This window comes from Corythoichthys intestinalis, chromosome 20 (genome assembly GCF_030265065.1).
Source record: "Corythoichthys intestinalis isolate RoL2023-P3 chromosome 20, ASM3026506v1, whole genome shotgun sequence".
In the NCBI taxonomy this organism is placed as follows: domain Eukaryota; kingdom Metazoa; phylum Chordata; class Actinopteri; order Syngnathiformes; family Syngnathidae; genus Corythoichthys; species Corythoichthys intestinalis.
Window position 1 is genome coordinate 358,999 of NC_080414.1, and position 20,832 is coordinate 379,830.

The 20,832-nt window shown below is 51.6% G+C and overlaps 2 protein-coding genes across 5 annotated transcripts in view; one reads left to right on the plus strand and one right to left on the minus strand.

The window, feature by feature from the left end:
- LOC130908690 (lethal(3)malignant brain tumor-like protein 4) lies at nt 1-7,649 on the plus strand. 4 transcript variants are annotated; one of them, XM_057824391.1, is made up of 18 exons: nt 1-80; nt 780-846; nt 986-1,071; nt 1,160-1,264; nt 3,333-3,468; nt 3,540-3,631; nt 3,708-3,850; nt 3,916-3,992; nt 4,052-4,137; nt 4,348-4,458; nt 4,517-4,731; nt 4,792-4,896; nt 4,964-5,035; nt 5,102-5,166; nt 5,232-5,371; nt 5,442-5,504; nt 5,581-6,331; nt 6,392-7,649. In XM_057824391.1, exons 2-18 carry the CDS (start codon nt 804-806, stop codon nt 6,442-6,444), a joined length of 2,343 nt encoding a protein of 780 aa, XP_057680374.1. In that variant the 5' UTR covers nt 1-80; nt 780-803; the 3' UTR covers nt 6,445-7,649. The 4 variants fall into 4 exon arrangements, with proteins under 4 accessions (XP_057680374.1, XP_057680377.1, XP_057680376.1 ...); XM_057824394.1 differs by lacking the exon at nt 1,160-1,264; XM_057824393.1 differs by having other exon boundaries at nt 5,581-7,647.
- The window catches only part of LOC130908689 (piezo-type mechanosensitive ion channel component 2-like), a 22,594-nt gene continuing 9,221 nt past the window's right edge, over nt 7,460-20,832 (minus strand). The window contains 43 exon segments of the mRNA XM_057824390.1: nt 7,460-7,875; nt 7,944-8,085; nt 8,164-8,377; nt 8,618-8,697; nt 8,778-8,894; nt 8,975-9,141; nt 9,223-9,315; nt 9,386-9,574; nt 9,644-9,791; nt 9,864-10,022; nt 10,109-10,235; nt 10,296-10,383; nt 10,466-10,613; nt 10,677-10,773; nt 10,875-11,031; nt 11,104-11,286; nt 11,416-11,572; nt 11,645-11,746; nt 11,811-12,032; nt 12,105-12,436; nt 12,512-12,678; nt 12,756-12,815; nt 12,883-13,015; nt 13,091-13,206; nt 13,282-13,493; nt 13,561-13,650; nt 13,934-14,099; nt 14,186-14,282; nt 14,350-14,506; nt 15,083-15,169; nt 15,241-15,412; nt 15,477-15,578; nt 16,033-16,237; nt 16,303-16,503; nt 16,574-16,687; nt 16,757-16,927; nt 17,041-17,404; nt 17,477-17,571; nt 17,916-17,994; nt 18,064-18,671; nt 18,733-19,109; nt 19,655-19,760; nt 19,834-19,974. Coding sequence (XP_057680373.1) covers nt 7,774-7,875; nt 7,944-8,085; nt 8,164-8,377; nt 8,618-8,697; nt 8,778-8,894; nt 8,975-9,141; nt 9,223-9,315; nt 9,386-9,574; nt 9,644-9,791; nt 9,864-10,022; nt 10,109-10,235; nt 10,296-10,383; nt 10,466-10,613; nt 10,677-10,773; nt 10,875-11,031; nt 11,104-11,286; nt 11,416-11,572; nt 11,645-11,746; nt 11,811-12,032; nt 12,105-12,436; nt 12,512-12,678; nt 12,756-12,815; nt 12,883-13,015; nt 13,091-13,206; nt 13,282-13,493; nt 13,561-13,650; nt 13,934-14,099; nt 14,186-14,282; nt 14,350-14,506; nt 15,083-15,169; nt 15,241-15,412; nt 15,477-15,578; nt 16,033-16,237; nt 16,303-16,503; nt 16,574-16,687; nt 16,757-16,927; nt 17,041-17,404; nt 17,477-17,571; nt 17,916-17,994; nt 18,064-18,671; nt 18,733-19,109; nt 19,655-19,760; nt 19,834-19,974 — 7,044 coding nt within the window. The 3' untranslated portion in view covers nt 7,460-7,773.

The following is a 20,832-nucleotide window of genomic DNA, read 5'->3' on the forward strand; positions in this document are numbered from 1 at the left end:
CGAGCATGCGCAGTCGGCAGCTCGCGCGGCGTTTCCGTGTTGTTTGCGTGTGACGAGTCGGTGGCGGATCTCGGGCCACGGTAGGTCCCCCGTTTAAATCGCGATCGGCGGGGTCCGCGGTATCCTCCGGCGGCTCTCTGCCGCCCGGTTGACCGCGCGCGCGCGGGCGGTTGCTGCGGAAGCTCCTCCGACATAACAGCGGCAGGCACTTTAGTGGCGTCGACACGGACAAGTTAGCTAGCCCTGATGATGATGATGATGCCGGCCGGGGCCAGACCTTCGCAATAAAGTTCAACTTGCATTTTTAGGATGACTTACTTACAGTCCTAACCTTTTCAACAATTTGAAATTGTGTTTATGCGCCATACACTCTTGTTATCATATTCCGATTTTCAACTCGCTATCAAAATACTCGACACTATTCTCAATACAAATAAAACCAAAAAACTCTTTTATTATTATTATTATTTTGTTTTTGTAACTCTTTCACTGTCATTGACGATAGACGTCCAGTCACGTGGCGTTTTATTATTCGAAAAGAGTTTGTCACCCGTCCATGCATCCATCTCCACTTGAAGTTGTTGCTTTCAGTACTAATGACGGCGCTAGACGTCCCATCCGTCCGAATGGATTGGACGTGTAGCGCCATTAAGTAAGGTGATCGTTTCTGATGAATTCGTCCGTTAAAGGGAGATTTCAGTGGAATCGTCTGCTTTTTCTTCTGATTTATGCATGCTCATTTTTTCAACTCTGCTTTTTCCCCCCTTTTCCACTGGAAGACTTGACGTGATCGAGATATATGCATGCACCCCAAAAAGATGAAGAACAAAACTAGCAGCTCTCCAGGTATTTGACACATGCACGCGCATCTATTTGAAGCTTCAAATGGGGGGACTGTTTTTTCTTATCACCCCCAAAAATGGAGAGAATATTTATGTTCTCTTTAAAAAAAAAAAAAAACAGCCTTATGGTCTGGTTTTTTTAGTGAGTGGGAGGAGACGTTTGTGGTCATGGCAACACTATCTGAAGCAGCAGAACGCCCAAGCGGCTCCCCTGGAGATCTTTACGCAGGTAACAAAAGAAAAAAAAAAATGAAGGCACTTGGGTGACAGCTGCATGTGTGCGTCATGGCCTGCACGCCTGCTTCCCTGGTGCGCAGTTTCAGGGATTTCCCACCAAAAAGAGTGCCTTCAAAGTCGGAATGAAGCTGGAAGGAATCGACCCGCTGCATCCTTCCATGTTTTGCGTCATGACTGTTGCCGAGGTAACAAAGCGCAAAACCTTTGACGGCGATAGACGTCTAATCCGTTTCAGGTCGGTGGGGTTGCGTGTTTCGGTCCAGTGTTGTATTTTCACTCAAAAATGGTGAAAATATTTTTGATTTTTGGTCTGAAATGTTTATTTTGTTGTCATCATGTTGAATTCTCAGACATAAAAAACGTTAGATTTTGCTTAAAAAAATAACAACTAGGCCTGCAAGCAGGACTGAACGGGCCCTCGCAGTTTGGCGCAACTCGGACGTCACGCGAACTCGGACAGTACGCGGATCGAGGTGGTGGCAGATCGTCCCCCGCTAATCATCTCATGTGAACCTAACATGCTCGAAAATTGCCTCTTTTTAGGGGGGGACTAGAAATACATTCACTCACCTAGGAGAAAAAAAACCTATTGAAGAGAGTACTACAAAAAGGAGGTGCTCCTGAGCTGTGCAGCTACCCCCTTACTCAAAACATAAAGGGAATCTTCTAATTGAGCCAATTCGACCTAGTGTGCCAAATTCCGTAGCTCTATAAGCTGCCTAAGTCCCTGAAAAAAATATACTTCTTTTAATGACAAACAAAGCGTCGGCGTGGCAACAGACAGAGACACGTGGACATGAGCCTTAAAATGTAGTATTACAAAAGGTCTTGAAACTACAATGACGAACCTGAAAATAACTGGACATGTATAAGTAAAATGAGTGACTTTCTGTCACCACTACTTGGCGCTGTAGCGTTGATGCCAATAAGCCGTACAGGACCCTTCGGGGTACAACTCTTACGAAGCACGGGATGTTTGGCTCAGATATGTGGTATGTCTGCCAAGTTATGACTGTTCAAAATTTGTGACGAGACAAAACTGGGATGGTCATTTTCACTTTCCTATTTGGACCCCTCTGCTTCAAACAAATCTCAATATTTTTCATCAGGCACCCCTGAAACAGGTTGGAGGTCAATATATTTTTTTACCCTTCCAGGAGGAGCCGGTCTCGTAAAAAAGGAAGGCCATTTTATGTTCCCAGCAGGGGGCGCCAGGCCTAATGGGTAATATTTCAATGCAGTCGAGTTCAGGCTGGGATACATCAAGTACATGTTAAATTAGAGTTATTAGTCATTTTGTGTTTTGCCAAAAAAAACTTTGGCACCCTGCCCAGTTCAGGCCCTTGAATGAAAACTCACCATTTTGCTAACTTGAATGGTGTTACACTTGTATAGCGCTTTTCCACCTTTCAAGGCCCTCAAAGCGCTTTACACTATCTCGTCACCCACCTACTGGTGACGCAGCACCAGGAGCAATGTGGGGTTCAGTATCTTGCTCAAGGACACTTCATCAGGGCGGATAATCGAACCTACAACCTCTGGGTTGGGGGACAACTACTCTACCACTGAGCCACGCCCCCCCACAAGAGCTCATATGTCTCATCAGCATTCTCACCCATTTTGAGGAGGATCCAACTAACACTCTAGGCACCAAGGTCTCAAATGTGCACCCTGTTTACCGATAAAAAATTCACATTCAATCCAAAATACCCGATTTCCGGTTGGGTTTGGAATATTGGTGCAGGAGACTTCTTGGAGCCGTTTTGCACAATGTATCCACTGCCCAAAATTAATCGCTATACGTTGAAAAAACATAAATGGAAAAGCCTTTTTTAAAAATTCAAAGGGGCGCCACTGAGCCATTTTTTTTGTTTTTTTTTGCAACGTTGTAAAATAATTGAAATTTAAGCTAAGCTGCACGTATGTGCAAATGTTGGCGAGTTTTCGAGCATGTTCAGGCCTCCAAATTGGCCATTTTTATTTGCCGAGAACATAAAAATAGGAATCCCTTGCATTACAATAGGGCTCTCGCACACTTAGTGCTCGGACCCTAATAATGAAATGGCATTTGGTGAAAAAGTTGAGCTTTTGGTCAAATGGCTAGAATATTTGAGTGTAACAAATAAGATTTTCGGAATTTCAGAGAACGTTAAGAAGGATAAAGAGTTGTAGTTATATTAATAGCGACACGATTGGACGTCTCTCGCCGTCAACGGTGTTTAAACTCAACGGTTTCTCGGACAAACGCGGCAGGTGATCGGCTGTCGTCTGCGCGTCCATTTCGACGGCTACCCGGAGTGCTACGACTTCTGGGTCAACTTCGACTCGGCCGACATCCGACCGGCGGGCTGGTGTCGCCGCGTCGAACGCAGGCTCCACCCACCCAAAGGTGAAGCCCGTAGCGCCGCCCCCTCTGCTACGAGCGCCTTCCCGACCGCCCGTTTGGCAAACTGTCTCTAGGTTACAGTGAGAGCGATTTCGATTGGTCGTCGTACCTGCGGTCCACCGGAGCTCAGGCCGCACCTCCCGAGATTTTCCCCTGTCGCGCGGCGGTCAGTAAGCCGACGTCCGTTTGTCCGTGTCGCGCGTCTGCGCGCCCGCTTACCTTTGTGTCTTTATGTCGTCAAGTCGTGCGACTTTCAGGTGGGCATGAAGTTGGAGGCGGTGGACCAAAAAAATCCGAGCCTGGTGTGCGTGGCGTCGGTGGCCGACGTGGCGGACGATCGCGTTCTGGTCCATTTTGACAACTGGGACAACTCGTACGACTACTGGTGAGCCCGCGGTCGGGCCGCGCCGAGCGCCGGAACGACTTTGTCGTGTATTTTTGTCATCCCAGGTGCGATAGCGCCAGTCCTTTGATCCGTCCCGTCGGGTGGTGCGAGGAACACGGACGACCTTTGACCGCGCCGCACGGTACGCCGCCGCCGCCCGAAAGTTGGGAGTCAAATCTATATTCGCGGATCGACCTTCAGGTCACCCCGATCCCGAGAACTTTACCTGGGAGGAATACCTGCGAGATTCGGGTTTCAAAGCTGCCCCGAGAGCGGCTTTTACCACGGTAAGGAAACAACGACAAGTAGCCTATTTTTTGACGGAGCGGCCAAAAAACGCACTACAAAGAAAGTAAAAAGAAAGCGTATTTTTCAAAGTTCCAGAATATCAGTCGCACCACCGGCCAAACTTGGGGGGAAAAAAACGGCGACCTAAATTCGAAAATTACGGTCACCGCCGTTAGCTAAACGTGACGACGACTCGCGTGTCCCATCAGAGAGCTCCGCACGGTTTTCGGATCGACCAAAGACTGGAAGCGGTGGATAAGAGGAACCCCGTGCTGATTCGAGTGGCCACCATAACGGCGATCGAAGAGCACAGAGTCAAGGTACGGACGCCTGGCCTCGTCCTACCTGTCCGTCCGTAGCTGACCAAACGCGGCGCAGGTGCACTACGACGGCTGGTCTCATCATTTCGACGCGTGGTGCGACGCCGACCTGGCCGACCTCCATCCGGCGGGTTGGTGTCAGCGCACCGGTCACCCGCTGGAGGCGCCTCCGGACTGGTCGGCGTCCCCCTCGCACTCTCAGGGCGCGTGTCCCACGTTGGGCTGCCGCGGAGTGGGGCACATCAAAGGAGCCAAATACAACGGACACCACAGGTAGACGCCGCCATCGCCGTTTGTCAGCTACCCGCAAAAGCGTCCGCCTTTGCGTCCCAGCGCCTTCGGATGTCCGTACTCGGAGATGAATATGCGCAAGGAGCCGCTGCTTCCCGATCGGCTCGGCGGAGCCGTCGCTCATCAAGCCGGCGACCGTTCGGAAGGGTAACTCGGATTTGGCCTCGTTTATTTGAAAAAGCCAAACGGCCGTGTGATAATGGCGCGCTTGCAGCAGGGAGAGCGGCGAGGTGACCGCAGAGTCCGGCGATTCCCCTTTGGCCAAAAGAAGAAGAACGTCAGACAGGTTAGAGATGTTTCTTTTGCAATTACAATTCGGACATAACCAACACGCTTGATACCCGCTTCCCAGGAAGTCCAAGTTCCCGCAGGTCAAACAGGAAGAGGCGGAACTTAATATTCCGGCCCGCGGTCCAGGTAGGGTATTCCGTCGTCACATCCCGTCGATGTGGACGTGACGGTCGCGCGCCTCCCGGCCCCAGAGTTCCTCCATCAGTCGGTCTTCCTGTCGTCGGCCCCGACCGCCCGCGACCCGTCGCTCTGCTGGGAGCAACACCGTAAACTTCTGCCGGGGGTCACCAGGGTCCGCGCCGGCGCCGTCCGCCGCTGGAGCGTGCGGCAGGTATGGTGACCTTTTTTTTCCCCGTCCCTTCATTTTGCGACCGAAGGTCAAAGGGAACCGACTTTTTCAGGTGTGCGCCTTCGTGGAGTCGCTTCCCGGTTGCGAGGACTCGGCCAAACAATTCGACGACGAGGTTAGGAGACCGGCCGTCGGGGGATCGGCTCCGTTACGACATTGCCGTCACCCTGTCGTCTTCTGTCTCTGTCCAGCAAATTGACGGGAAGGCCTTCCTTCTCCTCACTCAGCGAGACATCGTCAGTATCATGTCCATCAAACTGGGTCCCGCCCTCAAGATTTACAATTCCATCTTGATGTTTAAACACGAGGAATGCGACCAAGACCAAGAGAATCCGTCGCGCGGCGCCGACCGAAACCCGTCGCCCGAGAACTCCACGCGGGACGAAGACGAGAGCCGGTCGTCTTATGAAGACGAGAAGCTAGTGGGGGATTTGACCGAGAGCCGAGCAGGTCAGGAAGACCTGGATCGAAATTGTGATATTAACAAGAACCGGTCAGATCGCCACCATCGTGAAGATGAGACTGACAAAAACCGAGACGGGAACCAGTTACTGAACAGGAAGCGGTCAGATGATGATCAAAAACGGGAAATTGACAGGAACCAATCAGACAACGAAAAAAAGCCTGACCTGATCAAGAAACAACCACCGGAGGACGAGAAGCAATTATATCACAAGGACATTGATTCAAAACCTGAGATTGACATGAACCGTTCGAATGAGATGGAGACGCCGTCACGTGACCTGAACACAAGCCAAACACGAGACGACAATAACCGTCCTTCATCAGACGTCCATCGCAAACGAGTCGCTGACGAGAACCGAGGAACCGATGAAGACGAGGAGACATTAGGCGACGGAGACAAAAACCAAGGAAACGGACCGTCTCGTGAAGACGAGAACCGAAAAGCTGATTCGGGTGACGCAAATCAGAAGCAATCAGGTGAGGACGTGGACGCTCGTTAGCGAAGCTCCTCCCTAATCTGTTGAAAATTTTCCTCAGGTTTTGGCAAACACAAGTCCAATTGTTTTGGGTGTAGGAAATGGGGCAATTGAACTGTTGTATTTTGTAAACAAAACCAAATGTTGGGGAAAGCTGACTTTTAGTGGTCCCTAACTGTCGACCAATAACATCTATTTCTTTTCAAGGTCGTGAGAAATAATAATAATAATAGTTCTGTGCTGAATTCCCCTCGTGGAGGAATGGGTTAAGTTTAGAAGCTGGCTAAGGGTAGGGGTTTAACAACTTTTTAGGTTAAATAGTGGCAAGGTCTAAGAATTCTGGTTAAGGTTAGCGCCAATGTTTAGAGTAAGGGTTAATGGTTTGGGGGGTTTTGGTTAGGTTTAGTAAAGGAGTAAGGGAAGTCGGCTTTACCGTTCGTGATTGGTCAAAAGTTAGGGACCACTAAAAGTAAGGTTAGGTTAGCTAACCCTAACCCTAACCCTAACCCTAACCGTGCTATGAGAGGACAAACCGTCCAAATGTCAACATTCCCTTTAGAGATAACACGCTTAGAAAGACGCGAGCACCTTCCCCTCAGCTGCTTGATTTTCATTTGTCCGTCGGTCAGAGCTGATATTTATATTTTTGCATTGTGTAATATGCTAGAGAGAAAAGTGTTTATTTTGCAAAGCCTTTGTCGCTCTATATTTCTATTTTTGTGTTGAAAAGAGTCCACTCAGGGAAAGCTACCAAAGACAGAGAACCACGTCCGTTCAATCCGCATTTCCCTTCTGGTTAGCACACCACTTTGCCGTAGCTCAGGTAGCCACGCGCACACACAATGACACAATGGGAATACAATTTCCCGGCTAAAATTGGTTCAGGGGACTGCTGCTACTGCAGCCGCCGGAACCCGCCGCTTTACATTGGACGAATGGCTACCAACGGGAATCAATTCTGCCGGAGCGACGAGGAACGAACGGGTCCGATCGGTGGGCAACGACGTCAGGGCTGACCGGCGGGTCAAAGGAGAAGAAAATGAACTCGTGACAAGAGTTGATGACATGTTGAGCTAATCGCAAATGCGTTCACTACTAATAAAGTTGTGTTTTGAGAAATGTGGCAAGTCTTATCATTTTGCAGAAGTGCTACATGCCGCTGTGACTTCACTCCTCACAAATCAGAATTCCAGTTCTGAAAGTTTATTAACATTTCATGATACTTTTCCCAATTCAGTGCTTGAACAGTCAGTGAAAAAATGTCCGACATTTTCCAGAAGTATTCATTTTGTTTCCAGTTCCGCAGCTTTACGACATGAACATATTTGGGAGGGAGGGAGGGAGGGACCTCCGAAGAAGAGCGCGAGGTCATCCGGAGACTCTCCGTCACCTGCCGCTCTCGTAAGATTGAAACGGAATCCCGGTGAGGTCGCGTTCCGTCCGTCAGCGCCTGGTCCACTTGATCAAAGTCTCTGGCGATCGGTACAAGAAGATGAGTTTGGCGTAAAGCTCCTCTTCCAGCTCCAATTCCCCCGTCTCTCGCACCTAAGAAACACAGACGGTATGACTTGCCGGTCTTTCGAGAAATGCGGCGACAAAAAATTCGGCGCTACCAGGAAGATGTCTGTGCAAAGTTTGAGGATGCGGTCGACGCAGGGCAGCTCCTCGAACATGATGGAGTGACTGATTCCGCTGAAAAATTCCCGTACAAACTTTCCGATGACCAACACCACCGAAGCGTACAATCCCATAATCCTGCAAGACAACTCCCAGAGTCTGAATCCGCCGCCGGTGCCTCGGTGTCCCGTTACCGTACGAATGATTGTAGCGTACCCGTATCCGGCCAGGAAGCCCAGACTGGGCGGACTGACTTTGTCGCTGAAGACAAAGAGCTGAAGCCCCGCCTCTCTCCCGTTGTCCGATGAAGCGGCGCCTCCCAAACGGACGAGGCCGGAGGCCGGTTGGTCGACAATCCACCATTCCTGAATCTCCCGGCTCTCGTTGGCCGTTCGCTCGAGGGACAACAAAATGTCCTTGTAGCAGCCGTCTGATTTGACGGGAAACAAAACAGAGCGCAGGTTCATCTTTAGAAGTACAAATGTGTGCCGCTGATGAAAAGGGACTACTGTATTTTACGGACTATTTTTTTTCCATACTTTGGCTTGCCCGCGACTTATACTCAGGAATGGGGACTAGTTGGATTTGTGTTCCGGATAATACAGTCATTTGGGGCAAGGGGAACACGTTATTTTTTGGAAAATACAGATTCCTCCTCCGGACTACAAACCTGGGTAGAGCTGCTCAATGGGTTTGGCGTTGGAATCGCTGGGCGCTCGTAAGAACGACGGCAACACTCCGTCAATCACGCTAGAACACACAAATGTCCGGTTAGCTCATGCAAAAACCTTAGCGCGCCTAGCTACGATGACAAACGCTCTATCACTCACACGGGAAGTGTTCTGGTACCATTCAGCAGCTGGATCAGCTCCAGTCGAGTCTGATCATTCAGGTAGGTCACGTGTTTACCTGAGGCCAGCTCTGCTTTCGCCCCGAGACTTAAGTTCCTGGTTTTAGACAGAAGACGAGGGAGTTCATTTCACTCCTCGGAGGGGTGTTTGTTGTTTATGAAGGAAGTAAATGCGACCTCTGAACAGTCCAGGACAAGGTCAGGGGAAAGTGGTCCAGGTTGAGCACCTGGCTCAGGTATCGTCTGCTCGGTGGACTGATGGTCCACAGAGAGTTGCTGCTACCTTGTAGCTCAGCCACCGTCACATCCTCGTGGGTGTACGCTTCCAGAAACTGCAAAGCGCTCTTGGGGGGGGGGGGGGGGGGGGGACAATTCAGACGGTCTTGTTCAAAACAATGAGAACGTGCGTTCAGAGGAGGCTTTACTGGGGTGTAACTGTAGGAACTAACGAAGGCTCTAAAGTCCTCCTCCGTCAAGTCTTTCAGCTGATTTTGCTGCGCGCTCATAGTGAAGATAGGCTGACGAGGACCAGCGCGTCAATTCATCAACATCATCGGTCTGGCTGTTTAAGGCCAAGCGCGCGCTTACCTGAAAGCCTCCTAAAGTGACAGTCAGAGAAACGTCCAGCGGTTGGTTGACGACCCCGGCGACAGACTTGATAAGGGACATGAAGAGCAGAGGAAACCAGACGATGCAGATCAGCAGCAGAACGATCAAGCCTCCCATACCGTACTTCACCACTCGTTTCTTCTTCTGCCCACGAGGCTGAGGGTATCGCTGAAGACCGCGGGAAAACAGACATTAGGGCCCCGCAGGCTCACGGTTTAGTTTTTGAACAGTCCGGACCTTCTCAGACTCTCTCCAGCACTTTAAGACAAAGCAGTGGGCGTAAACATCCTCCACGCAGATCCAGGAGGACAGAGACAAGGTGGTGTCGGTCCAAACCCAGTCCATCACCGCCCGCAGCTCGGTCAGGAAAGGAACTAGACGGAAACTACGGGTGGGAAATGGTGAACTGGCGAAGAACAACTAGGCACCTAAGTTAGGGACCGCGGTGATCGGTTACCCCTGGAAAAGGAAGAGGTTGAGGTAGTTGTAGCTCTTGGTCAGGAAGTTCCCAAGAACCCGGGTCGGATAACCTGAGCGAATCTGATACGCCGATAAGCCGAAGTAAATGCATTTGACGAAATACCACAGCTGAGCCACCAAGTTGTGGTTGAAGCGTCTGGTGACAGTCAGAGCAACAAACAGTTTCTGTGTAAGAGCGGTTTTGTCGCTGGAAAAGGGGAATCGTTGGAGACAATTCTTTACCTTTCAGTGACAGTCGGAAGGATGAAAAACATCCAGAAGTGGATTCCCAATACCAGAATCACTTGAAAGACCAACTTTCCCAGCACGGTCTTTCTTAAATACAGAGCTCGGTCTATCACCATGGTACCTGTGGACGTTGGCGGACAGTGAGACAAACAGACAAAGGCCGATTAACGCTCACACCTACCGAACTGGATCAGAACCATGACCAAGAACGCTTCGGGAACTTGATCCTCTGACAGGGAGGAAGTGATGTCAGCGGCTGCTGAGTGTTTCTGAGAAGTTAGAACAAAAAAATAAATAAATCAAGATCGGGTCATCGGGTTTGCGCTGCCGAGGCGAGACGCAAAATCGTACCCCGAAGGCCCAGAAGCCGAAGACGATGATAACAAAGTCGACGGTGTCCGCCAGGAACATGAGGACGTAAACGTCTGTGACGGCACTGTATTCCGGTTGGACCAGAGCTTGGAAGAACTGACTGACCGGAGCGTAAAGAGACTCGCACCTGGAAGAGTTTGGTCGTCGGAGGCGTAAAGGCAATGGCGGTTACCGCTGAGCTTTGGCCTACCTGCTAACGCAGTACTGCTTGCAACGAATGGAGAGTTCCATCAGTTTCTCCAGGAGCAGCTCCAACTTGCTGAGCTGGTCTATGGATCTCGGGCTGCCTAAAAACGACAGCGTTCAATGTTTAGTCCGCATATTTTCCGGACATCTGATTTGGATCGCCTGGCTCAGTCGGCTTCCTCGGAGACGCCTTCCACTTCACCTGCGGGCGAGTATAGCTGGGCGGGGCTTAATCGGGTCTGCCCGACACCACGCCAGGGCATTGTGTCGACGGGCGTGGAAGCGTGGCTAAATTCTGCTTGGTCCTCGAGGTTACTTTTAGGGTCGGCGGAGACGGTCTGGTCCCAAAGTCCGTGGCACTGATTTGGGTCCAAGAGAAAAACAAATCTCAGAGTCAGCGTTCGGAAGGGTCAGCGAGTGCGTTAGCAAACCTTGAGTATGGCTCGGTGGTAGAAGAGAGCAAGCAGTTGCAGCAGGTCGTAAAGCACGTAGCCTTCCTTCTTCTCCACCCCCAGGATGTTGGGTGGGTGGAAGGGCTTTGAGCGGTCCACCTCTAGTTTCTGGTTGAAGGGAAAGAACCCAAACTGGAAAAAGTACTTGATCACAATGGTGACCTGAGGATGGAGACGGATAGCACTTCTTTATCAGTTGAAAAGGTGAAGAAGATGATAAAAGTTTGCACTGGAAGTTGACTGCCAAAAAGATCAAAAGATCGACACAACAGCACGAGGTACGGTGTGAACCTCAGTGTAGATGATGGCCGTCATCCAGAAAGTCTTGCTGGGTCGCGGAACAGAGAGAGTTGCCCACAGAAACACCAGAACGGGAAGTACCAAGGTTAGACAGCTGGCAGATACCATGTGGTTCAAGACGATGACCAGGTAGCACACCGTCTCTGACCTGGGACAGTCAGTAAGGAGTTGGAAAGGTCCCTAGTGGTTCTTGTTTGTGGAGAGAACTCGTGGATGTTACCTGGCAGCCAGAATGTTGTAGAAGGCGTAGCATAGCTGGAGCAGCTGAGGTTGGTCGCGATAGAAACCATCTGATGCCTCTAGCTCTGCATTTTGGAAAGTCCTGCTCAAAAGAGAATCCAAATATGAAGCGCCCTTAAGTCGGGCAGGTGAAGGCGGATCCCCACCTGTTCTTCAGCAGCTCACTCGCCGTCAGCTCCTGAGGACGTGACGCCAACAGACAGGAAGCGGAGGCGCGAGCAGAGAGTAACGGCTCCCTTCTTTGTCCTGTCGCCGTCCTGCGCGTTGCCTCTTTGGAACTGTCCTGTACACTTTCCGGGTCTTGGAGGTCCAAACCCAGAGCGCGGCTGTAGGAAGGGGGGGACGTTTGAGAGCTGGGGCAGGCGGCCCTGGAAGTGGGTGAGGCTATGTTTGTATTTACGTCCTGGCCGTTAGAAGCCCGTCAACATGATGGGACCCACCTGTGGTCGTCTTCGCTTGAAGACGAAGACGACGCCACTCTCTTCATCCTACTCAGTTTTGCTCGGCGGCGGGGGCGGCGGCGGCGGCTTCTGGCGGCCGCGAGACATTCTGAGCAGTCCTCTCTCGGGAGAACCGCGAAGGTCTGGGCTTCGATTCCGTCTCTCGAAGCGAGCGAGGGTCCACATCCCGCTTCCGAGGTCTGCTCTTCTTCCGGATCCGCCGTCTGGCCCTCTCCCTCGGGAATGTCAAGGTCAGTTCCTAATTCAGCGGAACTCCTCATCATCTGTTCCTGGTAGTACACGTGGATGGCTTCTCTGGACGGCACCTGACCCTGAGAACACCAGCGGGAGACTCGAGCGGATGATTCGGACCGGTCCCCGTCGGCGGTCTTCAAACCGTACCGTACCTGCTTGGCCTGCTGGGTAAGCATGCAGCGCTCGATGCGCAGGACGGTGGAGATGTCTACGTGTTCGCGACACAAACCGCAGAGCCAAGAGGTCAAGGAGTCCAGCAGGGCCGATAACAGAACCCAGCAGAAGCGAAGGATGTTGGCGGCCCGATGCAAGACCGTGTCTGGTAGAAAAACAGGACTTTGCATTTCCGAAAATGAATTTGAGATATTAACGAAAACGACGTGGAGCTCCCGCTACCCGGTCCGTCCTCCTTGTTCCCTTCCGCATCGTCCTCAGAATCCTCGGTGGCGCCGCACGCTGGAAAGGAAAGAAGAGTCATTCTTTTGTTCCAGTACTTTTATTTCCTCTGCTCGAGGAAAAGTACTTGACTTCTCCTCTCCTCCGCTTCGATCGCACGACGAGGTCCTCGTCTTCAGCCTGGGCTTCTTCCCTTTCTTCTGGCTGTGGCGAGCTCGCAAGGCGGTCCTGGAGTCTGTTATCCAGGCGTGGTACACAAACTGGCAAGGAAGAGGAGATTGTTTGCCATTTCCATCGAAGCAGGACGCAAAGATGAGCGGGAGGTGGTAGAGCACCTGAAAAGCAGACTTGTCGGGACCCTGGTCTTCCTCCTCTTTTTCCTCATCCTTTTTCTCTTCCTCGTCTTCCTGGCTGTCGCTCTCAAACAGGAAGTAGTCGCCGCTCCTTACCACTGCGGCGGACACAGCGCTTTAGTTTCAACAAAAACGGCAGGGGGCGCCGCGGATCGGAGCGTGACGTGACTAACTGGAGGCGTGGTTGACCCACGGTCTCCACCAATCCCCTTGCGTTTTCCCTTTCGACTTTTCCGGAGCTGAAGGAAGGAAGGAATAAAGTTGAGGCGCCGGCGTCGTTGGTTAGGCTACCGACACGTGCGCACCGTCGCTCTTTTGGCTCAAACTGAGCATTTTCTCTTTTCCTCTGCGGAACTTCTGCTGACGACATTTAATCCTCTCCATCCTGAAACACCGGTAAACAGACAGTTGAAGTGTCCCATTTTGGAGAGGCGCGCTCAAGGAGTCTTAACTGTTTCTTCAGCAGGTCCATGGACATCTTCTCCACCTCCAGTCTCGCCCTCACCGCTTTGACGGTGGATGCCTCGAAAAGTTCCGCCCCCCTACAAAACAGACGCCACTGTTTTCTCCGTGGCGCCGAATAACGAAAAACGTTCGCTGACGGGCTTTCCGCTTCAAACGGATTGCACGTCGACGAGTTACGCCGTGTCTGACCGAACCGTGGTAGCGATGACTTCACATCCGAGTGAGTATGCAGTCATTTTGCATGAAAAGATTTTTTTTCAAAAGACATTTTTTTCAAAGAACGTGCTATCGGGCCGGCATCGGCATCAGCCGATTCCACGCGGCCGAGTGTCAGAATAAATGTGTCTCAAGGGTTCTTACCTTGAGGCCAGCAGTTGTGTATTTTGCAGGTCTAAAACCACGTAGAGGAAGTAATGACTCCTGAAGACCCTCCGTTGCAGCAAGAGGAAGCAGAAGCAAACGCCGTCCCAGATGATTCCCGCCTCGTCGCTGGGCAGTTCGCATTGTTTACTGCTCTGCTGCTCCGCTGCCGTCACCACACGCACGCACGCACGCACGCGAGTGAAACGAGGCGGCCGGCGCCACGTACGTACGGACGGACGGCGTTCTTACGCTTGGCGTATCCGCGAATGGTGCAGGCCAGGCTGAAGAGCTGAACCAGCCAGCAGTGGTTGACAACCAACGACTTGATAAAACCGCAGGCCAAGATCTGCGGAGGTTGAAAAGCGTTCGTCTCCATTTCCGGGACTACTTTGAGACAACGGAGACGAACTTACGGACAGGACGTTCTTCATGGTGATGACGAAGACGTTGTAGCCAATCAGGCAGTCCCAATAAACCAGGATGGAACCGACGGGTTTAAGCAGGAGGTCTCCGCCCACCAACAGGAAATAGAAGCACGCCACCAGGTAGCCCATACAGAAAATACTGATCCTGCAAGAGGTAGCGCCGACAAAAACTAAAGCGGAAGCACTTTTTGACTGTTATTTAGGGACGTCCCCGATCGGGTTCTTTTCAGAGGGTCGCAGTCGGCTGTAAAAGCCAACGTATTTATTTCTTTTGAAGAATCAACTCATTGGCTGTAAATGACGGCGATAAATGTTCAATCCATTTTGACTGGGAGAGGCAATTCAGCATTTTTGACTAAAGAAACAACTGACCCACCCAAAAAATCTTTAGCAAAAATCCAACATACGTAAGGGAAAAAAATCTCCCAAATCTTTATGAACCAAAAATCGGACCTGATTTTAACCTTTACGACCAAGAATTCACATTTTGGGAAAAAAAAAAAACTAACATTTTTATCGCCCCCTCCAAAAAATCAACATCTTTCACCAAATTTTGGACCTAACATCCACCTTTTTTATCACCCACAGAAAAATAGATTGGACGTCTAGCGCCGTCGACGAGTTAATGAGAAAGTGAGCCGAATATGGCCCAAAACCAACAGTGACCCGAAATCAACAGGAAATGAAGGAGCTGTCGCTAATCGCGCTTCGATGGCCTCACCTGGTGGTTCCGGTGATGAAGATGATAGTGAGCACGAACCAGAACATGTAGCTAAAAATGATGATCTTCATCATATCCAGGTAAGACCTGCGCAGAAGGTCCCGAAGGTCAAACATCTGGGGAGGGACGGGAAGAGACGGGAAGGGAGCGTCGCTCGCCTGCACAGCATGAAGTCGGGGACGGCGCAGAGACGGAGCCTCCCGACGGGATCGTCGGCGTCTTCGCCGTCCGGCTCGTCGTTGTCCCCCGCCGACGCCCGGAAAACCGCGTCGCGCTCGTCCCGGAAGACTTGAAGCTGCAGCGAGGCGCCCAGCACCAGCAGGAAGTCGTCTGTGGCGAGCGCGCAAACGTCGGCGCGGGTCGGCCTCGGAGAGGAACGCCCGGACGGACTTACACAAGAGGAAGAGAGGGTTCGGCGGAGTCAGGTGATCCGGCAGGAAAAGCCACTTCACCACGTTGGAGTCCACGTTTGACGTCGGCGGCCGCCACGGATAATCTGAGATGAGATACGTAGCAGACTCAAAACGCCTTCACAGGTTCATCTACAAACCCTAACGCTTCAAACGGATTGGACGTCTTCTAATGATAAACTCATATCAAAATCCAAGTCCATGCATTAAGTCCGTACTAGCTTATTTCCCAAGCAGTGTCAAAGCAAGTTACTCAGTGGTCCAAAACAAAGCAAAACTGAAACACCAAAAAATAGCAAGTTGTGAAAAAAAATGCAAAAAACATGGAAAACTTTGTCTTCATCGGGCAAACGAGCGTTCATTCGCCCCTCCCGGTCCAAGTGGATTGGACGTCTAGCGCCGTCAATGGCGAGCAAAGAGTGCCTTGTCGGGGCTCAAATACATAAAGCAATCAAAATTGGTGCACGAAAGGGTTAATGGGCGAAATACCGAGGGAACGAAAAACCCCACCCAGCGTATTTCTGCCGGTTCGGTTTTCACCTTTGCAGGCGGCGGGCGGGAATCCGATGCACAGCAGATACTGGAAGCACAAGAGGCTCGACAGGAAGTAGCAGTACTTTGGCCACACCTGGCCCATTCGCTCCCTGCTGCGCCTGGACAGCACGCCGATGAGCCCGAAGGCGTGGCCCACGGCGAACAGATCCATCCGCTGACCGATCACGTTGACCGCCAACAGGAAGCAGGTCTGACGCGCAGACGGAAAGCCCGTGGAGCCAGACGGTTTACCGGCGCGGGTCGCCGGCGTCTCACCTCCAGTCCGAACTTGTAAAAGAAGTAGTTGAGGAAGTATTTGGCGCAGCTCGTCACGTTTCGGTCCAGGTCGCGCCTGTCGACGTCGTGGAACAGAGTTCTGCTCGGCGGCGGGACTTTGTCGGAGCGGAGACGGTAGAGTTGCTGATGTCTGGAAACGGTCACCTCGAAAGCTAACAGCGCTAGCAGCATCAGGTTGGGCTGCCGAGACAAATTTCACGTCACGCCTAAGGAAGGATCAAAAGGCTGGGGCGACTTTAGCCCTCCTCACCCTCAAGTAGTCCAGGAGTTTGCCCTCGTATTTGAAAAGGCCCACCCACTGGGCGGGGTCGACGGGAGCGGCGTACAGTCTCGAGGTAGACAGGTCGCTAGTGGAGTTACCTGGCTAAACACAGATACGCGACTCTCCGAACCGCTCTCGCACTAATCCGAACTCGGAGGAGACGGACGCTACCGTTGTGCAATTGAACGTGCGGGGCTGGACAATGTTGAGCTGGTACAACATCTTACAAATGGCCACCACGCAGGTCCAGACGGTGCAGACTCCCGCCAGCAGGGGGCGCCAGGCTCGACAAGGTAGCGCCACCGCCACGCACGCCACAAACAGCAGGTTGAACACACACACCTGGAAAAAGAAAGACTGAGGGGTGAGACGGACGGACGGACGGAGGGCGGGCCGGACCGGACCGGACCGGACCGGACCGGAACGGAACGGCCGAGGCGACGCTCGGGGCGGACCTCCTTGACGGAGATCCAGATCATGTAAGAAGAGACGATTTTCACAATGTGCAGTTCCAGCAGCCACCACAGAAGACGCTGGAGGCGCTGCAGAGACAGGAGCAGTCGCAGGAACAAGACGGAGAGACGGTCCACCACCAATCTCCAGGACACCAATGCCGCGGTGTTTTCCGAAAGACTTTCTTCCTCAAAAGTGCACGGGAACTCCTTTTCATCCTCCTCCTCTTCTTCTTCTTCTTCTTCCGGTCTCCACTTTGCCTGCCGCTCTTTTTCCGACGTCAAGTCTCCTTCCCGTTTGTCCTCAAAGAGCCGAGAAGCTCCTTCCGCCGACACGTCGGCGAGGCTGCCCTCGGCGTGGACCAACCTGGAGATCGGCCGAGGAAACGCAAAAGACGCGTGATGACGCGTCTCCAGACGACGCGTGACGAGACGTTACCTGGTGATGGTGCTGTTGTGCGTGTCCACCACAGTTTTGAGGTCTGTCAGCTGGAGGAAAGGCTCGTGGAAGTAGTGCAGGTGAACGATACACACCTGTGGAATTAAAACCAGAGCTAGCATTAGTATTTAGGTTGGGATTTTCAAATGCCGAGGCCGATCTAAAATGAAAAATAGTCCATTTTTTAAACTTTTTATTTTTTTCTAAAGCGCGTTGATTAAGAAAGACAAATAAATAAATGTAAATACAGTATTAAAAGGAAGATTTTCGTCTGCTACCTTTTGTGGCCACTAGGTGGAGCAAAAACACAATTAACAAAGATCATCATCTAAACAGCGACCATAACAGTTACCCTGTTGTGGCAGATGGCCGATCTAGAAAAAAAGCCCGTCTACCGGTAGACCTTTATTATAGACATTTAAGAGTCGTTGATCCGCACCAGGAGGAAAGCTGTGGGGATGAAGATCCTTGTAAAGAGGACTGGAACAGAGAACTTTTCCAAACCTAAATCCTCCAACCTGGACGGACGGCAGAACTTGTGAGCGGCGACGTTAGGGAAGCCGTGTTTGACGGTGGAGCGCACCGACCTGTGAGTGCTAAGTCCAGTGTAGTAGGTCCAAGTGTGGAGGGATGAGGGGAACTGAAAAGTGTAGATCAGAAAGAGGACCAGCATGGAGTAAACCACCACGGCCACCCAGAAGCCTCGCAACAAGGCCCGCCACTTCTCGTAGTTCAACTGCGGACACGCCGGTCAGAGGTCAGCGCTCTGGTCTGAAACCGGCCGGCCGGCCGGCCCAATATTCCTGACCTGGTAGAGGGCCACGCAGCACAAGAACATCACCATGTAGATGACCTTGTACAGCACCATTTTGCCCTCGAAACTGACAAAGAAGAACATGGTCCCGCAGACGTAGATCCAGTATTTGACAAACATCCTGGTCACCACGGCCACCAGAGCGTCCATCTGAACCCCTCCTTTCATCAGGAGAACCTTCTCGTAGGAAATCTCCTCCATCTTCTCCTCGTCTGAAGAGGGAGGGCGGCCGTCAGGACAAACAAAAGCCGCGGCGGACGTCGCCGATCGCTCACCTCGGCCGCCGACGGCCACGGCGGACAGCCGGGAGTCGTTCTGTCCCTCTCTCTTCTCCGTGCGAGCCTGACGCAGCAGCATCCAGAAGGTCAGCAGACACAGCAGCTGCAAAAAAAAAAAGGCACATTCTCAGGAACGGCGCCGGGAGAACGGGCGCCCGGCGTACCTTGGAGGCCAGCTCCCTGCAGGGGTCTTCCTTTTTGGGAAAGAGTCCCGGCACTTGTCGGACGGCGGCGAAGCTGAAGACGTACTGCAGGAGCAGCAGAAGGTTGCCGTAGGCCACCAGCCACGGCGCCGATGCCAGCGTGTAACGGCGCCGCTGGCGCGTCATCCACAGGGCGCACGACCACAGCAGCAGCACGCAGGTCAGCCACGACACGTAGGTGATGGACCAGGCCATCATGGCCACCAGGGCGGCGATGTAACTCTGTTTCAGGAGGAAGCCCGACGCCGCCCGAGCCGCGCCCGAGGCTCCCTCCGCCGCTTCCGGGTCCTCGCCCCAACCGCCCGCGTCGCCGTCAAACGCGCACGTCTCCAGCGTGTCTGATATTGTAGGATGCGCTATTTCAATGCGTCATATTCACTCTTACCCTGCCGTTGACGTCTATAGACGTCGAAAGGAGCGGAACTAAATGGGAAGGCTGGTGGCAAATGAGCCGACGTGGCATAGGAGGGCGCCAGGCTAGAGCTAACGTAACCTAACTGTCAGCCATCTTTGGACAGTAGACCAGTAGACCTCACTGTGTGCTCTAAAAGCAAGTCGTTTACTAAAATACCCTTCAGTTGATAACGAACAGTATCGACTCATTGGCTGCCGTTGACGGCAATAGTTTGAAGCTGGCGGGCTGGCCTCCCGCTTCAAATGGATTGGACGGCTACATATGATAAACTTATTTCAATTCAGGGCACAGACATGAAAAGACCTGTCCATCTAAGCCACTGCATTGACATGAAATGAGTCATAACTAGCTTAATTAACATTTTAGAAAGATGATTGGATCGATGTCAAAGCATCCGCTAGTTAGTCAGTGGCCGGCGCTAGACGTCCAATCCGTTTTGACGTTATCACCACCATCGGTTTCGCTCACCTGACTGACTGAACGAGTATTGAGGCGTGTCCAACTCCAAGGGTGTGCTCTGAGTGGGCGGGGCTAAAGACTCAGAGGGACTGTCGAGGTCAGAGGAATCCAGAGGCTGAAAATACAACAAACGCAAGGTCCGAATCGGAACAAAAAATAACAAGTATACGTCCGAAGCCTAGGCCTACGTAGTCACGCTCGTCGTGCGCTTTTCTCCAGAGTTCTCGCCGTCTCTCTGCCGTCGCGTCACTTCTGACACCCTCGCCGACCGAGCCGTCGTCGGCCGTAACGTCGCGGTCGTGGGCCGCCGGGTCACCGACGTCCAACATCTGAAGAAGAAGAAAAACGTTCACTGTCATTTAATGCTCCTCAACCAACAGCAGCTAGTGCTATGTGATAGCAGGCAGGAGTCTCTACAAGAATCTTGAACACATTAAGGATTATCTACTAAAGATAACAAAGGCTCTGACTTTAATTTGCACGCCTATAACATGACACGTAAAAACATAATTATCTGCTGTGTCTACCGAGCTCCTGATTCAAATGTCTAGTTTACTGAGTATATGGAAAAGATGAGACTGTATAAAACGAATAATAAGCATGTTTTTCGCTGTGGAGATGTCATGTCTGATGAAATTGTTACAGTGATCTTTGTGTGCGCCAATTGTTGCCACCATGTACACCTTAGCAATGGATCCTTCTAAGAGACTTATAAGAAAAGCATTTTGAGTCGCTACTCACACCAGCTGTGATAACACATAATGCCACACACATAGCCACAACAACATGTTCCCACAGCAAACAGATGCAAAAATGTCAGGGACATGACAAAGCCATAACCTTGTACGCCCTGAAATGGATCGAGCTGCTTGACTGGACGCTGAGTTACTAAACCCAGATTGTTTATTGTACAGTTTTGTGGCCATCTGATGTATGTACCATGTCTGAATGTCTGAAACCCTAACCCTGTCTTTAGTTGTATGGGGGACGGGAAACTGATAAGCATATGCTTCTTCCCGTCCGCCTTTGTCTTCTTCTTCGGTTCCTTCGGGCAAATCATATCACATTTTGTAATTGTAAATGATACCGATGATGATGATGATGACAATAACGTTATTCAAATAAAATCAACTGTTAGAGCCCCACAGCAGGCCTGTATGTTTTTCCTTCCAGTCACTCATTCCACC